General features: G+C 42.4%; 1 protein-coding gene and 1 pseudogene across 2 annotated transcripts in view; both read left to right on the forward strand.

The window, feature by feature from the left end:
* The window catches only part of LOC308611111 (protein WWC3-like), a gene marked incomplete at both ends in the record, with an annotated part of 51,309 nt that extends 42,076 nt beyond the window's left edge, over positions 1-9,233 (forward strand). Inside the window, 6 exon segments of the mRNA XM_081260023.1 lie at positions 1,950-2,114; positions 4,184-4,276; positions 6,056-6,283; positions 8,034-8,158; positions 8,160-8,161; positions 9,169-9,233. Of these exon segments, the coding sequence (XP_081116149.1) occupies positions 1,950-2,114; positions 4,184-4,276; positions 6,056-6,283; positions 8,034-8,158; positions 8,160-8,161; positions 9,169-9,233 (678 nt within the window).
* Positions 7,017-7,989, forward strand: LOC308611112 (pre-mRNA-splicing factor SPF27-like; annotated as a pseudogene). The gene has a single exon. The product of its transcript is annotated as a pre-mRNA-splicing factor SPF27-like (transcript).
* Positions 9,234-21,466: the final 12,233 nt, after the last annotated feature.

Genomic DNA, 21,466 nt, shown 5'->3' on the forward strand with positions numbered 1-21,466 from the left:
CTACTTTTTCTAGTTTAAGGGAGGGAATTGGGAACTAGGCTGCTGTCTCCTCTAAGCTAAAAGACCATGGTCAAGGGCTATTAAAAAAAAATGCTGTAAAATTTCCTACCACCTGAATATTTTTTCATTTTGAATATTTTATCATTTTTCTTCATTCATTTGCTTACTAAAGACTGCGATTGTTTGCAGAGCTCCTGTCAGTCTATTTCAGCAGTGTATTGTTTTGTTTTGTTTTGAGGTATAGTTGAGTGTTTTTTGATGTTTCCATGAAGAAACAAGGACTTAGAGCTTCCTAGTTCACCATTTTTGCAAAATCACCCTGTTTAAGAAAGCATTTTAACAGAGAGGCTAACGAACAAATAATATCATAAGGGTGTAGATTTTTAGGAATGGTGGTCATTTTAAGGCATCTCTGAGAAGGTGAATTTTGAGTAGAGACCTTAAGGAAGGAAGAGCAGGAGCTGGGGAAGAGCATGAGGCACTGTGGCACTGAGGCACTGAGGAGGAAGGCCTAATATGGTGAGAGAATAGCAAGGAGCATGGTCTGGGGCGATGAGCAGAAGCAGTTGTCACAGCTGAGAGCAGAGTTAGTGAAGGGGCCAAATTATGTAGGGTCCACTCAGGACTCTTGTTTTTTTCTGAAAGGGGTAGGAAATTGAGGAGTAGTTTTGAGCACAGGGGTGACGTGATTGTATTTCAGTTTTACTGGGATCTCCATTATTGCACTAGAAATAGATTCAAGAGAAGGGTAGGCATGGAATCAGGCAGGGCAATGAGAAGTGTATAGCACTAACGTGCTGAGTAGGAGATTATGGTGACTTGGATGAAGGGTTGGTGACAAGGGGTCAAAAAATGCCTAATTTTTTCTCTCTTCATTTTATTGAGATATAATTGACATAAACACGGTGTAGGTTTAAAGTATATATCATAATGGTTGGACTTACATATACATGTTAGAATGATACCAGAGTAAGTTTAGTGACCATCCATCATCTCACATAGATACAAAATTACAGAAATAGAAAAAAAATTTTTTCTGTAATGAGAACTCTTAGAAGTTACCCTCTTGACAACTTTCATATATAACATACAGCAGTGTTCATTATATTTATCATGCTGTACAAACATGCTTAGTAGTTGTTTATCTTATAACTGGAAGTTTGTACCTTTTGACTGCCTTCATTGAATTCCGCCTCCCCCAGTCCCTACCTCTGGTAACCACAGATCTTGTCTGTTTTCAGTGAGCTTGTTGGTTTTTGAAATATAACTGACCTACAACACTTTGTTAGTTCCTGTTATACAACATACTTCTATACATGTCAGAATGATCTCCACAGTAAGTCGAGTTAACATCTGTCACGACACAAAGACAGTGCACAGGTATTGGCTCTGTTCCCCACCCTGTATATGCATACCTATGATTCATTTGTTTTGTGATTGTAAGTTTGTACCTCTTAATCTCCCTCACCTATTTCTTCCCTCCCATCACCTGTCTCCCCTCTGACAATCCCCTGTTTGTTCTCTGGACTTATGACTCTGCTGCTTGTTTTGTTATGTTTGTTCAGTTATTTTGTTTTTTTAGATTCCACATATAAGTGAATTCGTACAGCATTTGTCTTTCTCTGTGTGACTTATATCACTAAGCCTAATATGCTCTAGGTTCATGCGTGTGCAAAATACTTGTAATTCTGAAAATTGAGCCAATGCAGTTTCTCTTGGTCTAGATAATGGAGTGTGAGAGAAAGACAGGAGTCCAGGATGACACTGAGATTTTTTTTGCATGAACAGATGAAAAACTTTTGGTAGAGTACAGAAATTCACGTTTAGACTCATTAAATGTGAAATGCCAGTTAGACCTCCAGTGGAAATGGCAAGGTTGTTTGGTGACTACACTAATTTAATGCTTGTGTTCTAGAAAGAGTCGTGGTAAACAATAAATTACTCTCTAGGTTGATAAGGAAACCAACACAGAAGATCTCTTCCCAGAAGAGGTGGCGAGTCTGCCGAAGGAGAGGCCCGGCCGCAGGGCCCGCGGCTCGCCCTTCACGCGGAGCAGCACCATTGTCCGTTCCCAGACTTTCTCGCCCGGAGCACGAAGCCAGTACGTTTGCAGCGTAGGTCGGGAGTCCTTTGCCACCTACCTGGAAGGATTCTTCATCGGTCGCGGGCGGGGCTGGGCAGCAGAGGGTTGGAGCTCCCGGCTGACCCTCACCTGCACGCAGGGTTGAGAACTCTGAGACAAGTGGAGGGGGAGACCCCACCTGCTGTGGTCCGTGGAGACAGGACAGCAGGTTGGAGGTCGGCCGGCCGTGGCCGTGTGACAGTAACAGCACGGACTAGCAGAGACGAGGCGCTGTTGAGGATTAGTGCTCACGGCGCAGCACACTGGGGCGCCATTTGGCTCGAGGAGAGCTTCGACCCTCCCGCTCCTCTGACGGGGCTCGTTGGGGAAAGCATCTTCCCTTGAAGGGACTACCATGGAGCCGCTGCATTAGGGCGGAGCCAGAGTTTGATCATATGAGAGAGGCAGACCGTCAGGCCCACGTGGGAGATACTGAGGGGTCGCCAGGCCCACCCTCAGGCTCAGAAACTGGCTAGGACTCACGGAACTCAGAAAAGCCGTCGTATCCACGGTGATGGTGCGCCGCAGGGAAGGGGTGCAGGCCGACGCGCAGGGGGAAGAGGCATCGGGCAGCCCTCCGGAGAGACCGGGCGGAGCTTCCAGCCCTTCTCCCGCAGCGGAGTTGTGCGGCAGCTCTCACCTCTCGGCGCAGTGGTAGCGTGCCCGGAGCACAGCCGACCAGGGACGCTCACCCGAGGCTTGGTGCCCAGGGCTTTTGTGGGGGTTGTCACGGGGCACAGCTGGTGGCCGGCATGGCCGACCTTCGTCTGCAGCCCCTCCAGGGTCAAGCTGGTGGCCCAGGGCCCCCCTCACATTGTCAGCAGAGACTGTGTGGCCAGGCCAAGGTCCCCAGGTAAACAGAGACACTTAGAACGTTCTAGGGACTTACAGGTCACTGCCCAGGAGCTGAGCAGGGAGCCCACCTTCCTTGGGGAGGGAATCCTTTACTCACAGGCGGGAGCAACAGGGGCTGGGCCCCGGGTGGCCACGTTTGTGAGGCCTGCAGCTCCTCTCCCCGCGCAGTGAGGTGTCCCGGTCGTGCTGCCCCGGGCAGCCCAGGGTCAGGCGGGGCACTCCTGCCCCATCAGGCTGCAGCTCTGCGGGGCCTGATGCTTCATCACGCGGCTGGAGGTGCCTGATCGAGGGCCGTCCTTCCTTATCCTAGACTCCTGCCGAACCCCTGCGGAGCAGCCTCCAGCCTGCTTGCTGAGGAGGATGGGGTGGTGAAGGAGGAAGCCCTTCACCTCCCCAGAGACAGGCCTCCAGCCCCTGCCCTGTGCTTTGCGCCCTGCACAAAGGCACGCACTGACCGGCGATGCGTCTAGAGGCCTCTTTTTATATATGTTTGTGGTGACTGGGAGGCACGTAAGTGCAGAGCTGTGACATTTCCTGATATCTGGGGTTCATTGCTACGGCAAGTAAGGCCGTGAAGGCCAAGACTTTGCTTTCACACAGATATACGTTGATCCTGAAATGAAAACCTGCCACCAAATGAAATACGTAATGTCTTGGCTCCCATGAAGTCGGCATTATTTATTTTTCTTTTTAAAGACAGGCCTTTTCCCTTGATGGGCAGGGTGGGTGTTAGTGGTGTGCGCTTGTCCTCCTGCCAGGAACGAGGCTCTTATCTGGAACGCCACTCTTCCAAGCTCTTGCGAAAGCTAGAAACACAGCAAATGAGAATGATTGATAAAAAGTAAAAAGCGCTGAGGAAAGTGCGGGTTTTCATGATCGTCACACCATATCAAGAGGCAGTTGGCATTGACAGGACTGAAATTGTGTTGCTCGATTAGCCTGGAAAACCTCAGCTGGTTCAGTTGATGGACCTGAAGCAGGGGTGGGGCTGGGGATTGGTCTGCTTATTTGGTTTGTCTTTGTTTGGCCTGAAACTCTTTTTTAGGGTTTTCTTGTAAGCGAAACCCAAAGTCTTGGTAAAAGCTTTAAGCGGCGTATCTGTTTGAGTACTTGCGCGAGAAACAAAATAATCCAGTTCAGAGTACACAGAGAATGAATGTTGAATTCTTGAGGAAGTGTTTCTGAACCTCAGTCTTTTTGGTGTAGCTTTATCGTAGTGACAGCGACAGTTCAACGCTGTCCCGGAAGTCTCCCTTTGTCCGAAACACTTTGGAAAGACGAACCCTTCGCTATAAGCAGGTATGTGACACGTAGACTAATATGCCATCCCTACATACCCTGGGAGTTACTTCTACAAACCGGAAGAGGTAATATTTTAGGTAAGATTAATTGAAAGGTAATATGTTTATTTCCTTGTTTACTTAGATATAATTTTTAAGTGTATATGTCAATATGTTACCAATATTTGTTAATTTCCTAAGATAATGTCATAATCTACGATAATACATGACCTTTACGTTTTAAAATATAAATAAGCAGCCATTCTGTATAAGAGATTCTTCTTTCTTTTTTGACAAGGGAGTATAGACAGTTTAGAAAATTTGAGTCTTTCAACGTGGCGCATTCTCCTACATAGGACTGTTCTACAGTTTTCCTTTATATACACCGAATTTTTTCTCCACATCATGCCAGTTTACACAGTTTTGCTACTTTTAATTTGTAAGGTGGTGGTTCCCTGACTTTCCTGGGCAATAATTCTTTGAAAGAAAAAGAAATTCCTAGATCTCGCTGTGGTGGTTGTATTTAGAGTAGCCGCTGACTGAGAATGATAAGAAAATACATAACTCAGCAACAAAAATATTTCTCAGCAGCCATGCTGTTGGCATTTTGGCCTAGGTCTGACTTTGTTGGGGGCTGTCCTGTGCAGTGTGGGCCGTTGAGCTGCATCCCTGGCCTTGACCCACTAGTTGCCAGTATCAGCCCCTCCCCCAGTTGTGACAACCAGAAATGTCCCCTGAGGGCCCAAGTCACCCCTGGTTGGGAACCAGTGAGCTCTGCTATGAATGGTTCAGCAGAGCTTTTAAGTGAGTTTGTGTTTATTAAGTCACTTACATTTGCATTTAACTTCTGTATATGTGCAAAATAGTGTTATGGGTGTGTAAGACGCATACAGTTATTCAGTCCCCCCCGACAACGCTGATAGGCTCGTGGATTTGTGATTTTGTTGCACTAACTGCCTTCTCCGGCGTCGTTTGCCATGGCGTGGGAAGTACCGCTCTCAGCTCCACGTACAAAATTCTATTCTCGTCTTAGAACTTTCTTGAAAACAGGAGACTTGCTTACTTCAGGCTTATATGGGGAGGAATGGTTTTTTGTTGTTGTTGTTGTGTTTTGGCCTCGCTGCGCGGCTTGCAGTCTTAGTTCTCCGACCAGGGATTGAACTTGCACCCCAGCATTGGAAGCGGGGAGTCCTAACCTTTGGACTACCAGGGAATTCCCTGGGGAGGAACGTTTTTGACAGCTTGTGTGTGTTTAACCAGAAAGCCCTCAACGTGGTTTATAACGTGCTTTTTTCCCGTTACGCAGTAGGTCATTAAGGTTTTGCCGTGTCGGTATATTTTTCATCTTTTTACAATAGCTGCGTGTTCTGCTGGCCTTATAATGTATTTGATCACTTTTCTCTTGTTAGGTATTTAGGATTTTTTCTGTCATAAACCTTTTGCTGTGCCTTTCAGATGCAAGTCAAATGAAATTTCAGACCCAAAGAAAACACAGCATTTTGTGGCTCTTGCTTATATTGTCAAGTAGCACTTGGGAAAGATGATGCCCTCCTGCCCCGTGTGAGAGGGTCTGTTTCTCTGCGCTTTAGCCAAAGCCTAGGTCGTCATTACAGCGGACAGTTTGCTGTCACTGGCTCGTTACCGGAGTGGAGATTTGAACCCGTGTCGCCCACATCCGTGTTGTGTTGGCGTCGGGCCACGCTGCGGGTGTCTCCCTCCAGTGGGGTCGGTCACTCGGGGAAGAAGCTGCAGGTAGGGCGCGGGCGGGGTGGGCGCGCTCACGGCCGCGGTCTCGCAGCCCTGCAGGTCCTCCCTGGCTGCGCTGGCGGCGCGCACGTCCCTGGACCTGGAGCTGGACCTGCAGGCGACGCGGACGCGGCAGCGGCAACTGAACGAGGAGCTGTGCGCCCTGCGTGAGCTGCGCCAGCGCCTGGAGGACGCCCAGCTCCGCGGCCACGCCGAGCCCCTGGCCTGGCTGCTGCGCAACGAGCGCTTCCGGAGCCTGCTGCGGGAGGCCGAGAGGCAGGTGAGGCCCCGGCCCGCCAACGGGGGGAGGGGGCAGGCGGGCGAGCCTTTCTCACCTCCCGGTGCCCGGATCTGGCAGGGGCTTCTATCGCTCTTCACTACAAATAGAACTACCATATGACCCAGCAATCCCACTACTGGTCATATACCCTGAGAAAACCATAATTCAAAAACAGTCATGTACCAGAATGTTCATTGCAGCTCTATTTACGGTAACCAGGAGATAGGAACAACCTAAGTGTCCATCATCGGATGAATGGATAAAGAAGACGTGGCACATATATACAATGGAATATTACTCAGCCATAAAAAGAAACGAAATTGAGTTATTTGTAGTGAGGTGGATGGACCTAGAGTATGTCATACAGAGTGAAGTAAGTCAGAAAGAGAAAAGCAATTCTCGTATGCTAACACATATATATGTGTCATGAAGAACCTAGGGATAAGATGGGAATGGACTAGAGAATGGACTTGAGGATATGGGGAGGGGGAAGGGTAAGCTGTGACAAAGAGAGTGGCATGGACATATGTACACTACCAAACGTAAAATAGATAGCTAGTGGGAAGCAGCCGCATAGCACAGGGAGATCAGCTCAGTGCTTTGTGACCACCTGGATGGGTGGGATAGGGAGGGTGGGAGGGAGGGAGACACAAGAGGGAAGGGATATGGGAACATATGTATATGTATAACTGATTCACTTTGTTCTAAAGCAGAAACTAACACACCAAGTGAACCTGAGCCCGCGCAGACTGGGAAAACTCCGGCGAACCTAAGAATGGCGGGTACGGGTTTGGTGGCCGGAGAGGTGGTGGTGGATGCGCTGCCGTATTTTGACCAAGGTTATGAAGCGTCTGGTGTGCGGGAAGCGGCTGCGGCATTGGTGGAGGAGGAAACACGCAGATACCGACCTACCAAGAACTACCTGAGCTACCTGACAGCCCCGGATTATTCCACTTTTGAAACCGACATAATGAGAAATGAATTTGAAAGATTGGCTGCTCGACAACCAATTGAATTGCTCAGTATGAAACGATATGAACTTCCAGCCCCTTCCTCGGGTCAGAAAAATGACATTGCTGCGTGGCAAGAATGCGTAAACAACTCTATGGCCCAGTTAGAGCATCAAGTCGTTCGAATTGAGAATCTGGAACTAATGTCACAGCATGGATGCAATGTCTGGAAAGGGTATAATGAAAATCTAGTTCATATGATTGAACATGCACAGAAAGAGCTCCAGAAGTTAAGGAAACATATTCAATACTTAAACTTGAAAGCAGCGAAAGAACATGCAACTCACAGCTGGGTCTAAATTAAGAGAAATGGAGTCAACTTGGGTATCCCTGGTCAGTAAGAATTATGAGATTGAAAGGACTATTGTACAATTAGAAAATGAACTCTTTCAAATGAAGTAGCAACATGGAGAGGCAAACAAAACATACGGCAAGACTTCTGAAAAAGACTAATCTGGTGGGTAGAAAGGAAGGCATGTTGGGCTTTCACAGAAGATCAAACATCTGAACTGTGAAGAACAACAGCATCTTACGGAAATCATCAGTGGTTAAATGTTTAGAAAGCATAGAATGTGGACTGTTATATTCTGTTTGTACATTTCAGCAAAATAAAAAAATTCAACATAAAAAAAAACCTAACACACCATTGTAAAGCAAATATACTCCAATAAAGATGTAAAAAATACCCCCCCCAAAACTGGAAGAAAACCCGTCTTGTTCACCCCGCATTGCTGTTCCAGAGGAGACAGACCAAACTTGACTTCCATCAAGAACAGGCAGCTGAGAAGATGCTGAAGAAGGCCTCCAAAGGGGTGTGCCAGCTGCGCAGGCAGAACCTCAAAGAGCCCATCCAGGTGCAGGCGTTCAGGTGGGGAGAAGCCCAGGCCTCACTCTCCAGCTTGCTTTTTACTGTCATACCTTTGTCATTCTAAAGAGTAAAGTATTGAGAAAGACCCACAAGGAAGTCGAGAACAAAGCTGGAATCCCCACTGCTGTTAGCATTGTGCGATTTTTCTCCTGATTTATTTTCTGTGTAGCTTTAATTAAGGCCAATTATGATCATTTTTGTTTAATTTTGCATTCAGCTTATTAAGAATTAAAATACCACATGTTACTACCTAACCTGTTATTTTTTTCATGACTAATTTCATCTAATAAACATAATTCACTTACTGGCTCTTGTAACATCTTTTATGTTTATGATCATAAATAACAGCAATTTACATACGTACAGTATGTGTTATCTTTGCTTTTTAAAATTTAGATTGAAGCATACTCTATATATAGGAAAATGTTCTTTTCTATGAATATAGTTTAGTGAGTTCTCATAAACTGAACATTACAGAAATCAAAACATTATCAGCATTTCCAGATTACCCTGCAAATTTCCTTAAACACTGTGTTGAATTCTAATGACATAAATTAGTTTTGCATGGTTTTGTTCTTTTATACAGCCGCAGTTAACACAGTTCTATCCATACTACTTTGTGCCTGCCTTTTAGCTTTGTTTTTCTCTGTACCTGTAACTTTTATGACCTTATCATAAAATAACACGATATTATAACCACTTCCTTCAGTTTGGATTTAGAATTCATATATTGATATATTTTTAAAATGTATTCATTTGTTGATAGAACAAGAATTAACCCTTACTATGTAGCAGGCACTCTTCCAGCCACTGGAGATAAAACCCTGCCCTCCTAGGAGTATCATAACTTCTATTAAAATTTTGAAAATTTGTGTACAAACATATGGGAATTCAAATTCTGGTTGTTCTGTGAACAAGGAAAGCCATCACTGATATGAGAGCTTCCTGCCAGCTTTCAGTGTCTGCATATCACCTTCTAACATAATTTTTTCCATGCCCACCCATAGAGAAGATAACATTTTTCACGAGACCAAGGACCAACATACCTCCGCTGCTGGTTGATGATATTTGATGAAGTATTTATCTGCCTATTTTATTTCCACGAAGTTCTAAAATTGTCTAGCTAAAATTGTCTTTCAAATATTTGTGCAAAGTTATTAATATACACATTTTGTTTTCAAAAGTCTATACATATGTATTTTTTGATAGTGACAGGAACAAGGCTTGGCTTTTCCTTGTTGTTAAATTAACATCTCAAGCAGGTTATTTTATAAAAGAGTAGCTATTGTGTTAAGATTCGACAGTTTCCGTGCTGTTTTCTTTCTTTTTTTTTTTTTAAGAAGATGTTGGGGGTAGGAGTTTATTAATTAATTTATTTATTTCTGCTGCGTTGGGTCCTCGCTTCTGCGTGAGGCTTTTCTCTAGTTGCGGCAAGCGGGGGCCACTCCTCATCGCGGTGCACGGGCCTCTCACTATCGCAGCCCCTCCTGCTGCGGAGCACAGGCTCCAGACGTGAAGGCTCAGTAGTTGTGGCTCACGGACCCAGCCGCTCCGCGGCATGTGGGATCCTCCCAGATCAGGGCTCGAACCCGCGTCCCCCGCACTAGCAGGCAGACTCCCAACCACTGCGCCACCAGGAAAGCCCCGTGCTGTTTTCTTTGACTTGAAGGGTGGAAGACAGAAACTCAGGCAAATTCACTCTATTGCCATTTATTTATAGTTCTTTTTTTCCTCCTTGAAGGAAAATACTGACTTTAAGGTGTATTTTAAGACTGAAATTTAGTTCTTCAGTATTTGCCATGTGGTAGAATGGATCTTTGGGGCCGGTTTTGTGTCTGACATCGGAAATGCAAACACTATGTGCTGAACTCGTCACTCGTCCCGTTTCTCCTGTGTGCATTTATCACGTATATTGTACACTTTCGCACCTTTTATGTTCTGTTAAGATGCCACCTTAGGGGCTCAGTCCTAAGTCAGTGCGGGGTGCGCGTTGTGGAGCTCGGTCTCCCACGCGGGCTGGGCACCCATAGCCCCTGGTTTCCGTGCACCTTTCCGTGCCCACCCCGGGTCTGAGGCTGGTCACGGAGCCCCTGGCAGCCACACAGCCCACCCTCACCTGGCCTGGGCAGCCCCGCCTGCCTTTCCAGTCCGCCCCGTCTGATCCTGACCGACAAGGAGGGCGGTGGTGGAGCTTCTGCTCTGCTGCTCTGCACTGCAGGAAAGTGAAAAGAGAAGAAAGAAGGTGTGTTTTCACTGAGTCACTGGATCCGCTGATGGATAGAGCAGTCACGACGTGGACGCGATAACCTTTGAAGGCGCTTTCTTGAGGAAGCCAGCTTCCATGGGAACTACAACTGCCTGGCGAGTCACTCACAGGAGAGCATGTGCTTTCGATCAGAAGGCCCCCACCCCATACTGGAGTCTTCCCAACATTTCTTAAGAAGTCGTAGAACTAGCTCATGAGGAAAAATATGTTTATTCAATAAAAGGATACAACTATTCTTTTGAATTTCCAAGTGATATAAATATTTTGCCTAATATATACTTATTATATTTAAAATGCAGTCTTCTTCGTGAAGCTTTGGATGAGTAAACAAGATCAATCAAAATGTGAAAGAAAGAAAATACAACTCTTCCTGTGGCTTCCTTCTCCCTCTTTTCCGTTGAAAATATCTGTTAATCATGGTCTCCTCATTAGTCTGAAGCCTCTTCCCTAGTATAACCTGCCTTTCTTTTAAATTGAGTTAAAAATTATTTTGTGAAAGCCTTTCATTGACACTCCACATAATATGGACAATAGAGTTTGTAAGTAGTACTAAGACTGAAAACTTCATGCTATTCACAGTTGTCATCTGTTGCTATGCGTTTGTGCTTCTAATCTTTTTTTTTTTCCCTCATCAATTTCTTAGTGTGTATACTGGCAGTGGAAGCAGAGACTCACAAAACATTCCTTATTAGAATTAGCAGCCAAGCAGACAGCATGGATAAGCAAGTGAGGACAGTTAGGCCCTCTCTAACTTCCCTGAGCTATTTGAAACTTTAAAATCAAACAAAGGACTGTTTACCACTGGACTCTAGAGCATGCAAATGGCAAGTTATTTATGTCTGAGGTACAGTCTCCATTCATGTGGGGAGACTTGCAGAATGCATTTTCTCTGTGCTGCTTTTTAGCAGCTGTGCCAGCATAGAAATGCCCCAAACAAGTGGTTTTGAATAACACTGCTTAACATACCTCTCTCCACCCTCTACCCCCAGCTCAAGCAGATTTCCATTTGGAAGTGTTTCCCTGCTAGAGAGCTGGGTTTTTTTTGTTGTTTTAAATCCCATCTTAGCCAAATGCAGCTTCTATGGCAGTGCACTGGCCTCTTACATTTGCCACTTCTCTGTTTTACTTCTCCATGCTCTGCCCTGCATGTGATTGCTTTTATAAGATCATAGTAAGGACGTAAAATCAAGACAAATGAAGAAAAGTTCTGTGCTGCCTGTGGAGGACCCCTTTTTGAGTGTTCATTGTTCATGCTGGAAAAGACAAATGGTCTGTGTTAGAGGCTCTGGTGGAGCAGATGGTGGGCTTGATTTTGCAACTTCTGATCAATTAAGACTGTCAAGAGCATATCCCACATGAACGAAAACTTAAGTCCTGTTGCTTTATGTTTATCTTTGTTTATCCTTAAGTGTTGTGTCCCCATGATGAAGTGATATAAAATACTATATCTTCCTCAATTAAAATTTAGAACTCAGTCATTCGTATGTTTTTTCATGTATTCATTACTTTATTAATAAAACATATTTACTGAACACCTGCTACTTACCTGGCACTATTGTAGGCCCTAGAATAAATTCCTGACATCATGGGAGCATCAGAAACTGTATGACATAATATGTCTACATGTTTCATTTGTCATTAAGAAAACTGCCCTATTTTATTGGCAGTCCTACTCGGGGTAGTCAGAGGTAGATTGCAAATGCTGATATCCCTTTTCAAGAAACTGTTAAAATGCTGCCACTAAGCTTCTTTTAAAATAGAACTACAAGTAAAAGAATTTTTTCTTCCTATGATCACTGAATTGTCAAACTTTGGTTGAAAACTGCTTAAATAAATATTCTTCCGTTGTGGGAATAAGTAATAATCAATATTCCTCTCTTTGCTTATGTCACCATTTCCTCCGATTTGTATTGTTTGAAAGTATTTCTTAAAATTAGAGTTCTTAAAACAGAGTGGAAATATGTTTTAAAATTCCTTTTAAGTTTTGGAGAACTATAAATGTATAAAAATAGTAAAATAAACCCCTATGGTCCTCTGACCAAATTTCAGCATGGATCAGTCATGGGCAAATTTGTTTCTTTTACACTTTCATTCACTTCTCATATTTTGAAGGAAATCCCACACAAAATATCATTTTGTCTGTAAATATTTCAGCTCCCATCCTATAGTAATCTAGGGTTTTCCAAAAGTCTCCTCATTAAAATAAACTCATGGTTGAAAGAAGCTTGTTAGGAATAAAAAAAAGACATTGATTTCACCTTTTCACTGATTTCTGTGTTAGGAAGAACCTTGGATGAAGACCAAAATACACATTTCTTATTTTAAATCAAAATTTCATAGTGTTCTATTGACCTTACTTTATCTTATTTTATTATTTTTAAATTTTTATATATCCTGAATCTTTCATCCCCGTGAGATTTCCTTTGTCTCACTGTTGGGCTGCAGGCCAGAGGCCTGCAAGCCCTAGGCCTGCAAACCCTGCACTTGCCCAGATTTAAGACCAAAGAAAGATCCTGGGGTCAGCAACATAGACGTCAGTGGTTTAATGGCTGGGGGTGGGGTGGGGGTGCTTACACATCTAAGCAAGATCCTGGAGCAACACCCCATCATGTGCAGCTCACAGCAGGCAGGACTCCTGGGGTAGGGGGGAAGGTTACCAGTTATAGGTGTAATTGACGCCAGGTTGGCTCATTAGTTACCAGGGAAACTAGTAGAGGGGCACACCCCTCACTGCCCCTTTGTTAAGCTATCCTGGTAAAGGTGTTCTGATCTAAAGCTACAACAATCACTAGCTGGGGCAGGGGCAGGTAAGTAGGAGAAAGTCAATCATGTGAGTAAGGTGTAGGTGAAGCAGGCACTGGTCCAGCAGGGGATGTACAGAGAGCAAGCAGACAGCCATCTGGGGGGTCTGATCATGCAGATGGGATAATAATTAGGTGATTGTTTCAGTTGACTTTGCTTTTACATTTTATATTGGTTTTCTTTGCTGTGTGAGATAGTACGCGAAGTGAGGAAGTTAACTGTGGGTACAAAGGGAATCCTGCACTTGGTAACTCATATGCTTGTACCATTCAATACCCAGGTTGTCTCATCAAGGTGAACGACACAGTACTGATTGATTTAGGGACTGGCAAGATACCAGCTTTATCAAGCTGAGGGTGCATACATGGGGACTCATTACTGCTATTTTCTCAACTTTTGCAAATCTTTGAAAATAATTTTTGAAGTTGAATTGTATTTCCTATTTCCAATTAAAGTAAATGTTATTTATTAAATTAAATTTCCAATTAAAATTTAACTTTACAGATTTTCCCCCCAACTTAACTTTGTTTTACATATATCTGTATCTCTTTCTCTTATGATGAAACTCCTGGTGTTAATTAAGTTACTTAGTTTTATAAACAATACACATAAAATAACATCAAAATTGCAAAGCCAGTATTCCTAGGGACAAGAAATCCACTGAGTGGAGACAAAGGTGTTTTTGTAGTTCTTTTTGACCCAGGAATTATATTCCTGGTATTACTAACGTGGTATTGGTAGATTACTAGCAGTGGCAGTGTTAGATTGTCGTCCTCAATACCACACCCTGATATCTGATACCACTTGCAAGTTTGTGGGTGGGTGGGGTCCCCAAACCACACCCGGATTTAATAACACTTTAGAACAACTTGCAATACCCACTGAAGGCTGTTACACTCACGGTTACAATTTATCATAGGGAAAGGATACCGATTAAAGTCAGCCAAGGGAAGAGGTGCAGTAGGGCAGGGTCTAGGAAAGCTACACACACAAACCCTCCAATTGTCTTCTCCCAGTGAAGTCATGGATATTGCTAAGTATTCCTGGCTGTGATGTGTGACAACGGACATGAAGTATGGTCAACCAGACAGACCCACCCAAGCCTTAATGTCCAGAGTTTTTATTGGGAGTCAGCCATGTGGCTGACCACCCCTGTGGCTGACCCTAGCCTCTAGTCCCTTGAGTGGTAGAGCTAATACCCAGTGGCTCCAAGTCCCTACCATATATCACATTGTTAGACTGTCAAGTGTAGCCGGAAGCCCCCAGGTAAACAGAAACACTGTTATCAGGCTGGATGTTCTAAGAGCTAAGAGGTCACCTCTTGGGGATGAGGAAGGCAAAGACTAGATGTCTCTTTACTACTCACCATTTTCTCTATGCTTGGTTAACAGCGTTGGGTAGATTTGTTTGTTGGGTAGGTTTGTTTGCTTCTGTTTGCAGTATGAGGTTGTGTTCCTCTGTTTTTTTTTCCTGTTCATCCACATCCTTTGAATATGTAAGACCAATTTGATTGGATCAGAAGTGAAGAAAACAGTATGGAAAAGTATAATCAAAAAAGTTTCAGGACTTCCCTGGTGGCACAGCGGTTAAGGATATGCCTGACAATGCAGGGGACACAGGTTCGATCCCTGGGCTGGGAAGATGCCACATGCCCTGGAGTAACTAAGCACATGCGCCACAACTACTGAAGCCTGTGTGCTCTAGGGCCCATGTGTTATAACTACTGAGCTGGTGTGCTGCAACTACTGAAGCCTGCGGGCCTAGAGCCCATGCTCCACAACAAGAGAAGCCACTGCAATGAGAAGCCCGCACACCACAGCGAAGAGTAGCCCCCACTCACCACAACTAGAGAAAGTCTGTGCACAGCAACAAAGATCCAATTAAATTTATTATTAATATAATAAATTAAATTTATTTAATTTTAATAATAAAATAAAAATTTAAAATAGTTTTCATCTAAGGAAGTGGGTTCTTGATCCTGATCTGCCATTCTTTCATCCATACTGTATTTCCAGTAATTTATTTCATGATAGTAGAAGCAAGTTCAAAACTCATGCTTGACCCACTAGAAGGTTGGCATGGTGGAGACAGTCTTGGTACTTAATTAACTATAGTGTCCAGGAATTTTGGGTGTGATATTCTGGATATGTCCTTTTATATTTGTCAGTTTTGCAGTATTACTTAAAGCTTGTTAGAACACACAAGTTAAAAATACAGTATCTTCCTGGTAGTTCACCTCTTATAGCATCCTTTTGTTTAGTATTCATGCAGCATATCAGTTTCTTTCCAGATATTTGATATCTGCAGATCATAGGTAAACCTGATAAACCTGATCTGTATTTTATTTTTTGATGCTGGCTTTTTGTGTGGCCCATTTAAGGCTGGAGATATATATTTATATGTATACATACATACATACACATATATATATATATATATATATATCACTTTTTGTGGTGCTTTCTGCTTGTCCAGCCTCTTCTGTGTACAGCTATTTCCCCCACCCCCTTTCCCTTTCATAGCTTTCCTGGATTGATTATTTTGTAATGTTCCAACATTTAATTTATGTTTCCTCAATGATTTTAAATGTTAGCCATTTCTGATACTGCTATTTTAAAGGTAACTGTAGAAATTATAGCGTGCATACCGAAACCACCAAAGTTCAAAATTGTTTATCCTGTTCTGGGAAAATAGGTATTGAGAATACCACACCCCTCTCCTCTTTAACTTCTTGGAGCTTGAATGGTTTCTGGCCATGTTCTGGAAAATTAGGTTTTCCTTCCTCTCTCCTCTCTTTTCTGGGACTTGGATTTAACCTGTGTTAGGTCTTTTCACATTAGTCAGGTTCATCCATACTTCTGTTTTTCACCTTTTTGTCTTTCCATGGTGAGTTTGGAGCAACTTTTTCTCATCACCCACCATTTTTCTAATTTGCTCTTCAACTGAATGTAAATACATTCTGTAAACCCATTCTATTTGGTTTTTAATTTCAGTTACTGCATTTTTCATTCCTAAAAGTTCTTCTTGATTGTTTTACAAATCTGCTTGGTCACTTTGCCAGATTGTCTTTTATCCTTGCAGATACTTTCAGAGCAGATCCAGATTCTGAAGTCTGTTTGAGCCTGACTTCTGCGGGTGCTGGTTCTTTATCATACTGTCTTATTTCCATCTGTGCTGGACAGTGTATGCAAAATATAATTAGTAAGAATATTAAGAGGCCTAGGACAATAGCTTCCTTCTTAGATAATGTGCATTTTGATCTCTCTGGTCTCTGGGGTGTCTGTCAGCCTGAGATCCCCTTGGTCAAGGCTTGAGACTCCCTGTGCTGACCAGGCAGTGTGAAATTCATTTGTTTTTAAGTTCTTAGGAAGATGGGATTGTTTTCAGCTCAGCTGTTTGTGAGGCTACGGCCCTTTGGGGCCCAGCTAATTGTGGGCAGGGTCTCCTATAGACTGAAATTTACCCTGAGACTTAACGTTGGGCTTTGATTTCTATTCCTGTTTCCTAAGGAGGTCATGAAAAAAGAAAGCTGATAGGGATTCTCTGGTGGCGCAGTGGTTGAGAGTCCGCCTGCCGAGGCGGGGGACGTGGGTTTGTGCCCCGGTCCGGGAGGGTCCCTCATGCCACGGAGCAGCTAGGCCCGTAGGCCATGGCTGCTGGGCCTGTGCGTCCGGAGCCTGTGCTCCGCAGTGGGAGGGGCCACAGCAGTGAGAGGTCCACGTGCCACAAAAAAAAAGAAGAAAAAAAAGAAAGCTGAGAGCCTTTATGAAAGAAGGAAAAATTAATTACCTTGCTCTGAGTTCTTTTTGCTCCTAGTTTTAAGTCTGGAATTTCCTTTCTGTCTTCTCACCCCTTAGGTCCTTTTAGGAGGATTTGTAAGTAATTTTTTTTTCTTTTTGTCCACACCCCTTCGCGGGATCTTAGTTTTTCCACCAGGGATTGAACCTGTGCCTATAGGCCCAGAAAGTGTGAAAGTGTCAGTTCCTAAACACTAGACCGCCAGGGACCTCACTCATAAGAAATATTTTCATACACTATTTAAAGTTGTTTTCTTTTTTTCTTATCTTTTTTTGACATCTTTATTGGAGTATAATTGCTTTACAAAGTGTGTTAGTTTCTGCTTCATAACAAAGTGAATCAGTTATACATATACATATGTTCCCATATCTCTTCCCTCTTGTGTCTGCCTCCCTCCAACCCTCCCTATCCCAACTCTCCCGGCAGTCACAAAGCACCAAGCTGATCTCCCTGTGCTATGCCGCTGCTTCCCACTAGCTATCTATTTTACTTTTGGTAGTGTATATATGTCCATGCCACTCTCTCGCTTTGTCACAGCTTACCCTTCCCCCTCCCCATATCCTCAAGTCCATTCTCAAGTAGGTCTGTGTCTTTATTCCAGTTTTACACCTAGGTTCTTCATGACATTATTTTTTCTTAAATTCCATATATACGTGTTAGCATACGATATTTGTCTTTCTCTTTCTGACTTACGTCACTCTGTATGGCAACTCTAGGTCTATCCTCCTCATTAAAAATAGCTCAATTTCGTTTCTTTTTATGGCGGAGTAATATTCCATTGTATATATATGCCACATCTTCTTTATCAATTAATCTGATGATGGACACTTAGGTTGTTTCCATCTCTGGGCTATTGTAAATAGAGCTGCAATGAATATTTTGGCACATGACTCTTTTTGAATTATGGTTTTCTCAGGGTATATGCCCAGTAGTGAGATTGCTGGGTCATATGGTAGTTCTACTTGTAGATCTTTTAAAAAGAAACTCCATACTGTTCTCCATAGGGGCTGTACCAATTCACATTCCAACCAGCAGTGCAAGAGTGTTCCCTTTTCTCTACCACCTCTCCAGCATTTATTGTTTCTAGATTTTTAATGATGGCCATTCTGACTGGTATGTGATAATATCTCATTGTAGTTTTGAGTTGCATTTCTCAAATGATTAATGATGTTGAGCATTCTTTCATGTGTTTGTTGGCAGTCTGTATATCTTCTTTGGAGAAATGTCTATTTAGGTCTTCTGCCCATTTTTTGGATGGGGTTGTTTGTTTTTTTGTTATTGAGCTGCATGAGCTGCTTACAAAGTTTGAAGATTAATCCTTTGTCAGTTGCTTCATTTGCAAATAATTTCTAACATTCTGAGGGTTGTCTTTTGGTGTGGTTTATGGTTTCCTTTCCTGTGCAAAAGCTTTGAAGTTTCATTAGGTGCCATTTTAAAATTTTTGTTTTATTTCCATTTCTCTAGGAGGTGGGTCAAAAAGGATCCTTCTGTGATTTATGTCATACAGGGTTCTGCCTATGTTTTCCTCTAAGAATTTGATAGTTTCTGGCCTTATATTTAGGTCTTTAATCCATTTTGAGCTTATTTTTGTGTATAAGCTTGGTTTTAGGGAGTGATCCAATCTCATACTCTTACATGTCCCTGTCCAGTTTTCAAAGCACCATTTATTGAAGAGGCTGTCCTTTCTCCACTGTACACTCCTGCTTCCTTTATCAGAGATAAGTTGACCATATGTGCATGAGTTTATCTCTGGGCTTTCTATCCTGTTCCATTGGTCTATCTTTCTGTTTTTATGCCAGTATCATACTGTCTTGATTATCGTAGCTTTGTAGTATAGTCTGAAGTCAGGGAGCCTGATTCCTCCAGCTCTGTTTTTCTTTCTCAAGATTGCTTTGGCTGTTCGGCGTCTTTTGTGTTTCCATGCAAATTGTGAAATTTTTTGTTCTAGTTCTGTGACAAATGCCAGTGATAGTTTGATACGGATTACATTGAATCTTTAGATTGCTTTGAGTAGTAGAGTCGTTTTCACAATGTTGATTCTTCCAATCCAAGGACATGGTATATCACTCCATCAATTTGTGTCATCTTTCATTTCTTTCATCAGTGTCTTATAATTTTCTGCATACACATCTTTTTTCTCCTTAGGTAGGTTTATTCCTAGATATTTTATTCTTTATGTTGCAATGGTAAATGGGAATGTTTTCTTGATTTCAGTTTCAGACTTTTCATCATTAGTGTATATGTATGTGAGAGATTTCTGTGCATTAATTTTGTTTCCTGCTACCTTACCAAATTCATTGATTAGCTCTAGTAGTTTTCTGGTAGCATCTTTAGAATTTCTATGTATAGTATCAGGTCATCTGCAAACAGTGACATCTTTACTTCTTCTTTTCTGATTTGGATTCCTTTTATTTCCTTTTCTTCTCTGATTGCTGTGGCTAAAACTTCCAAAACTATGTTGAATAAGAGTGGTGAGAGTGAGCAACCTTGTCTTGTCCCTGATCTTATTGGAAATGGTTTCAGTTTTTCACCATTAAGGATGATGTTGGCCGTGAGTTTGTCATATATGGCCTTTATTATGTTGAAGAAATTTCCCTCTATGCTTACTTTTTGCAGGGTTTTTATCATAAATGGGTGTTGAATTTTGTCGAAAGAGTTCTCTGCATCTCTTGAGATGATCATATGGTTTTTCTCCTTCAATTTGTTAATATGGTGTATCACGTTGATTTATTTGCGTATATTGAAGAATCCTTGCATTCCTGGAATAAACCCCACTTGATCATGGTGTATGATCCTTTTAATGTGCTGTTGGATTCTGTTTGCTAATATTTTGTTGAAGATTTTTGCATCTATGTTCATCAGTGATATTGGCCTGTAGTTTTCTTTCTTTTTGACATCCTTTTCTGGTTTTTGTATCAAGGTGATGGTGGCCTCGTAGAATGAGTTTAGGAGTGTTCCTCCCTATGCTATACTTTGGAAGTGTTTGAGAAGGATAAGTGTTAGTTCTTCTCTAAATGTTTGATAGAATTCGCCTGTGAAACCATCTGGTCCTGAGCTTTTGTCTGTTGGAAACTTTTTAATCACAGTTTCAATTTCAGTGCTTGTGATTGGTTGGTTCGTATTTTCTGTTTCTTCCTGATTCAGCCTTGACAAGTTGTGCATTACTAAGAATTTGTCCATTTCTTCCAGGTTGTCCATTCTTTGGCGTAGATTTGCTTGTAGTAATCTCTCATTATCTTTTGTATTTCTGCAGTGTCAGTTTTTACTTCTCCTTTTTCAATTTTAATTCTATTGATTTGAGTTTTCTCCCTTTTTTTCTTGATGAGTCTGGCTAATGGTTTATTAATTTTGTTTACCTTCTCAAAGAAACAGTTTTTAGTTCTATTGATCTTTGCTATCATTTACTTCATTTCTTTTTCATTTCTTTCTCATCTGACCTTTATGATTTCTTTCCTTCTGCTAACTTTGGGGTTTTTTTGTTCTTCTTTCTCTAATTGCTTTAAGTGCAAGGTTAGATTGTTTATTTGAGATGTTTCCTGTTTCTTAAGGTAGGATTGTATTGCTTTCTTCTTTCTTTCTTTCTTTCCTTTCTTTCTTTTTCTTTTTCTCCCTTTTATTCTGAGCTGTGTGGGTGAAAAGATCTTGGTGCTGCAACCAGGACTAAGTGCTGTTCCTCTGAGGTGGGAGAACCAACTTCAGGACACTGGTCCACAAGAGAACTCCCAGCTCCACATAATATCAAAGAGCGAAGATCTCCCAGAGATCTATATCTCAACATCAGCACCCAGCTTCAGCCAACGACCAGCAAGCTACAGTGCCAAACACACTATGCCAAACAACTAGCAAGGGAGGAACACAACCTCAACCATTAGCAGAGAGGCTGAATAAAATCATAATAAGTCCACAGACACCCCAAAAAAAAACACCAGATTTGGACCAGCCCACCAGAAAGACAAGATTCAGCCTCATCCACCAGAACACAGGCACTAGTCCCCTCATCCAGGAAGCCGACACAACCCACTGAAACAACTTTACCAATGGGGACAGACACCAAAAACAATGGAAACTACGAACCTGCAGCCTGCAAAAAAGAGACCCCAAACACAGTAAGATAAATAAAATCAGAAGGCAGAAAAACACACAGCAGATGAAGAAGCAAGATAAAAACCCACCAGACCTAACAGATGAAGAGGAAATAGTCAGTGTACCTGAAAAATAATTCTGAATAATGATAGTAAACATGATACAAAATATTGGGAATAGAATAAATACAAGAAACATTTAACAAGGACCTAGAAGAACAGAATGTGAAATAAGCAATGATGAACAACACACTAAATGAAATTAAAAATACTCTAGAGGCATCAATAGCAGAAAAACTGAGGCAGAAAAATGATAAGTGACCTGGAAGATAAAATAGTGGAAGTAACTATTGCAGA

This window comes from Mesoplodon bidens (genome assembly GCF_964165515.1).
Source record: "Mesoplodon bidens genome assembly, contig: HAP1_SCAFFOLD_339, whole genome shotgun sequence".
NCBI classification, from domain to species: Eukaryota; Metazoa; Chordata; class Mammalia; order Artiodactyla; family Ziphiidae; genus Mesoplodon; species Mesoplodon bidens.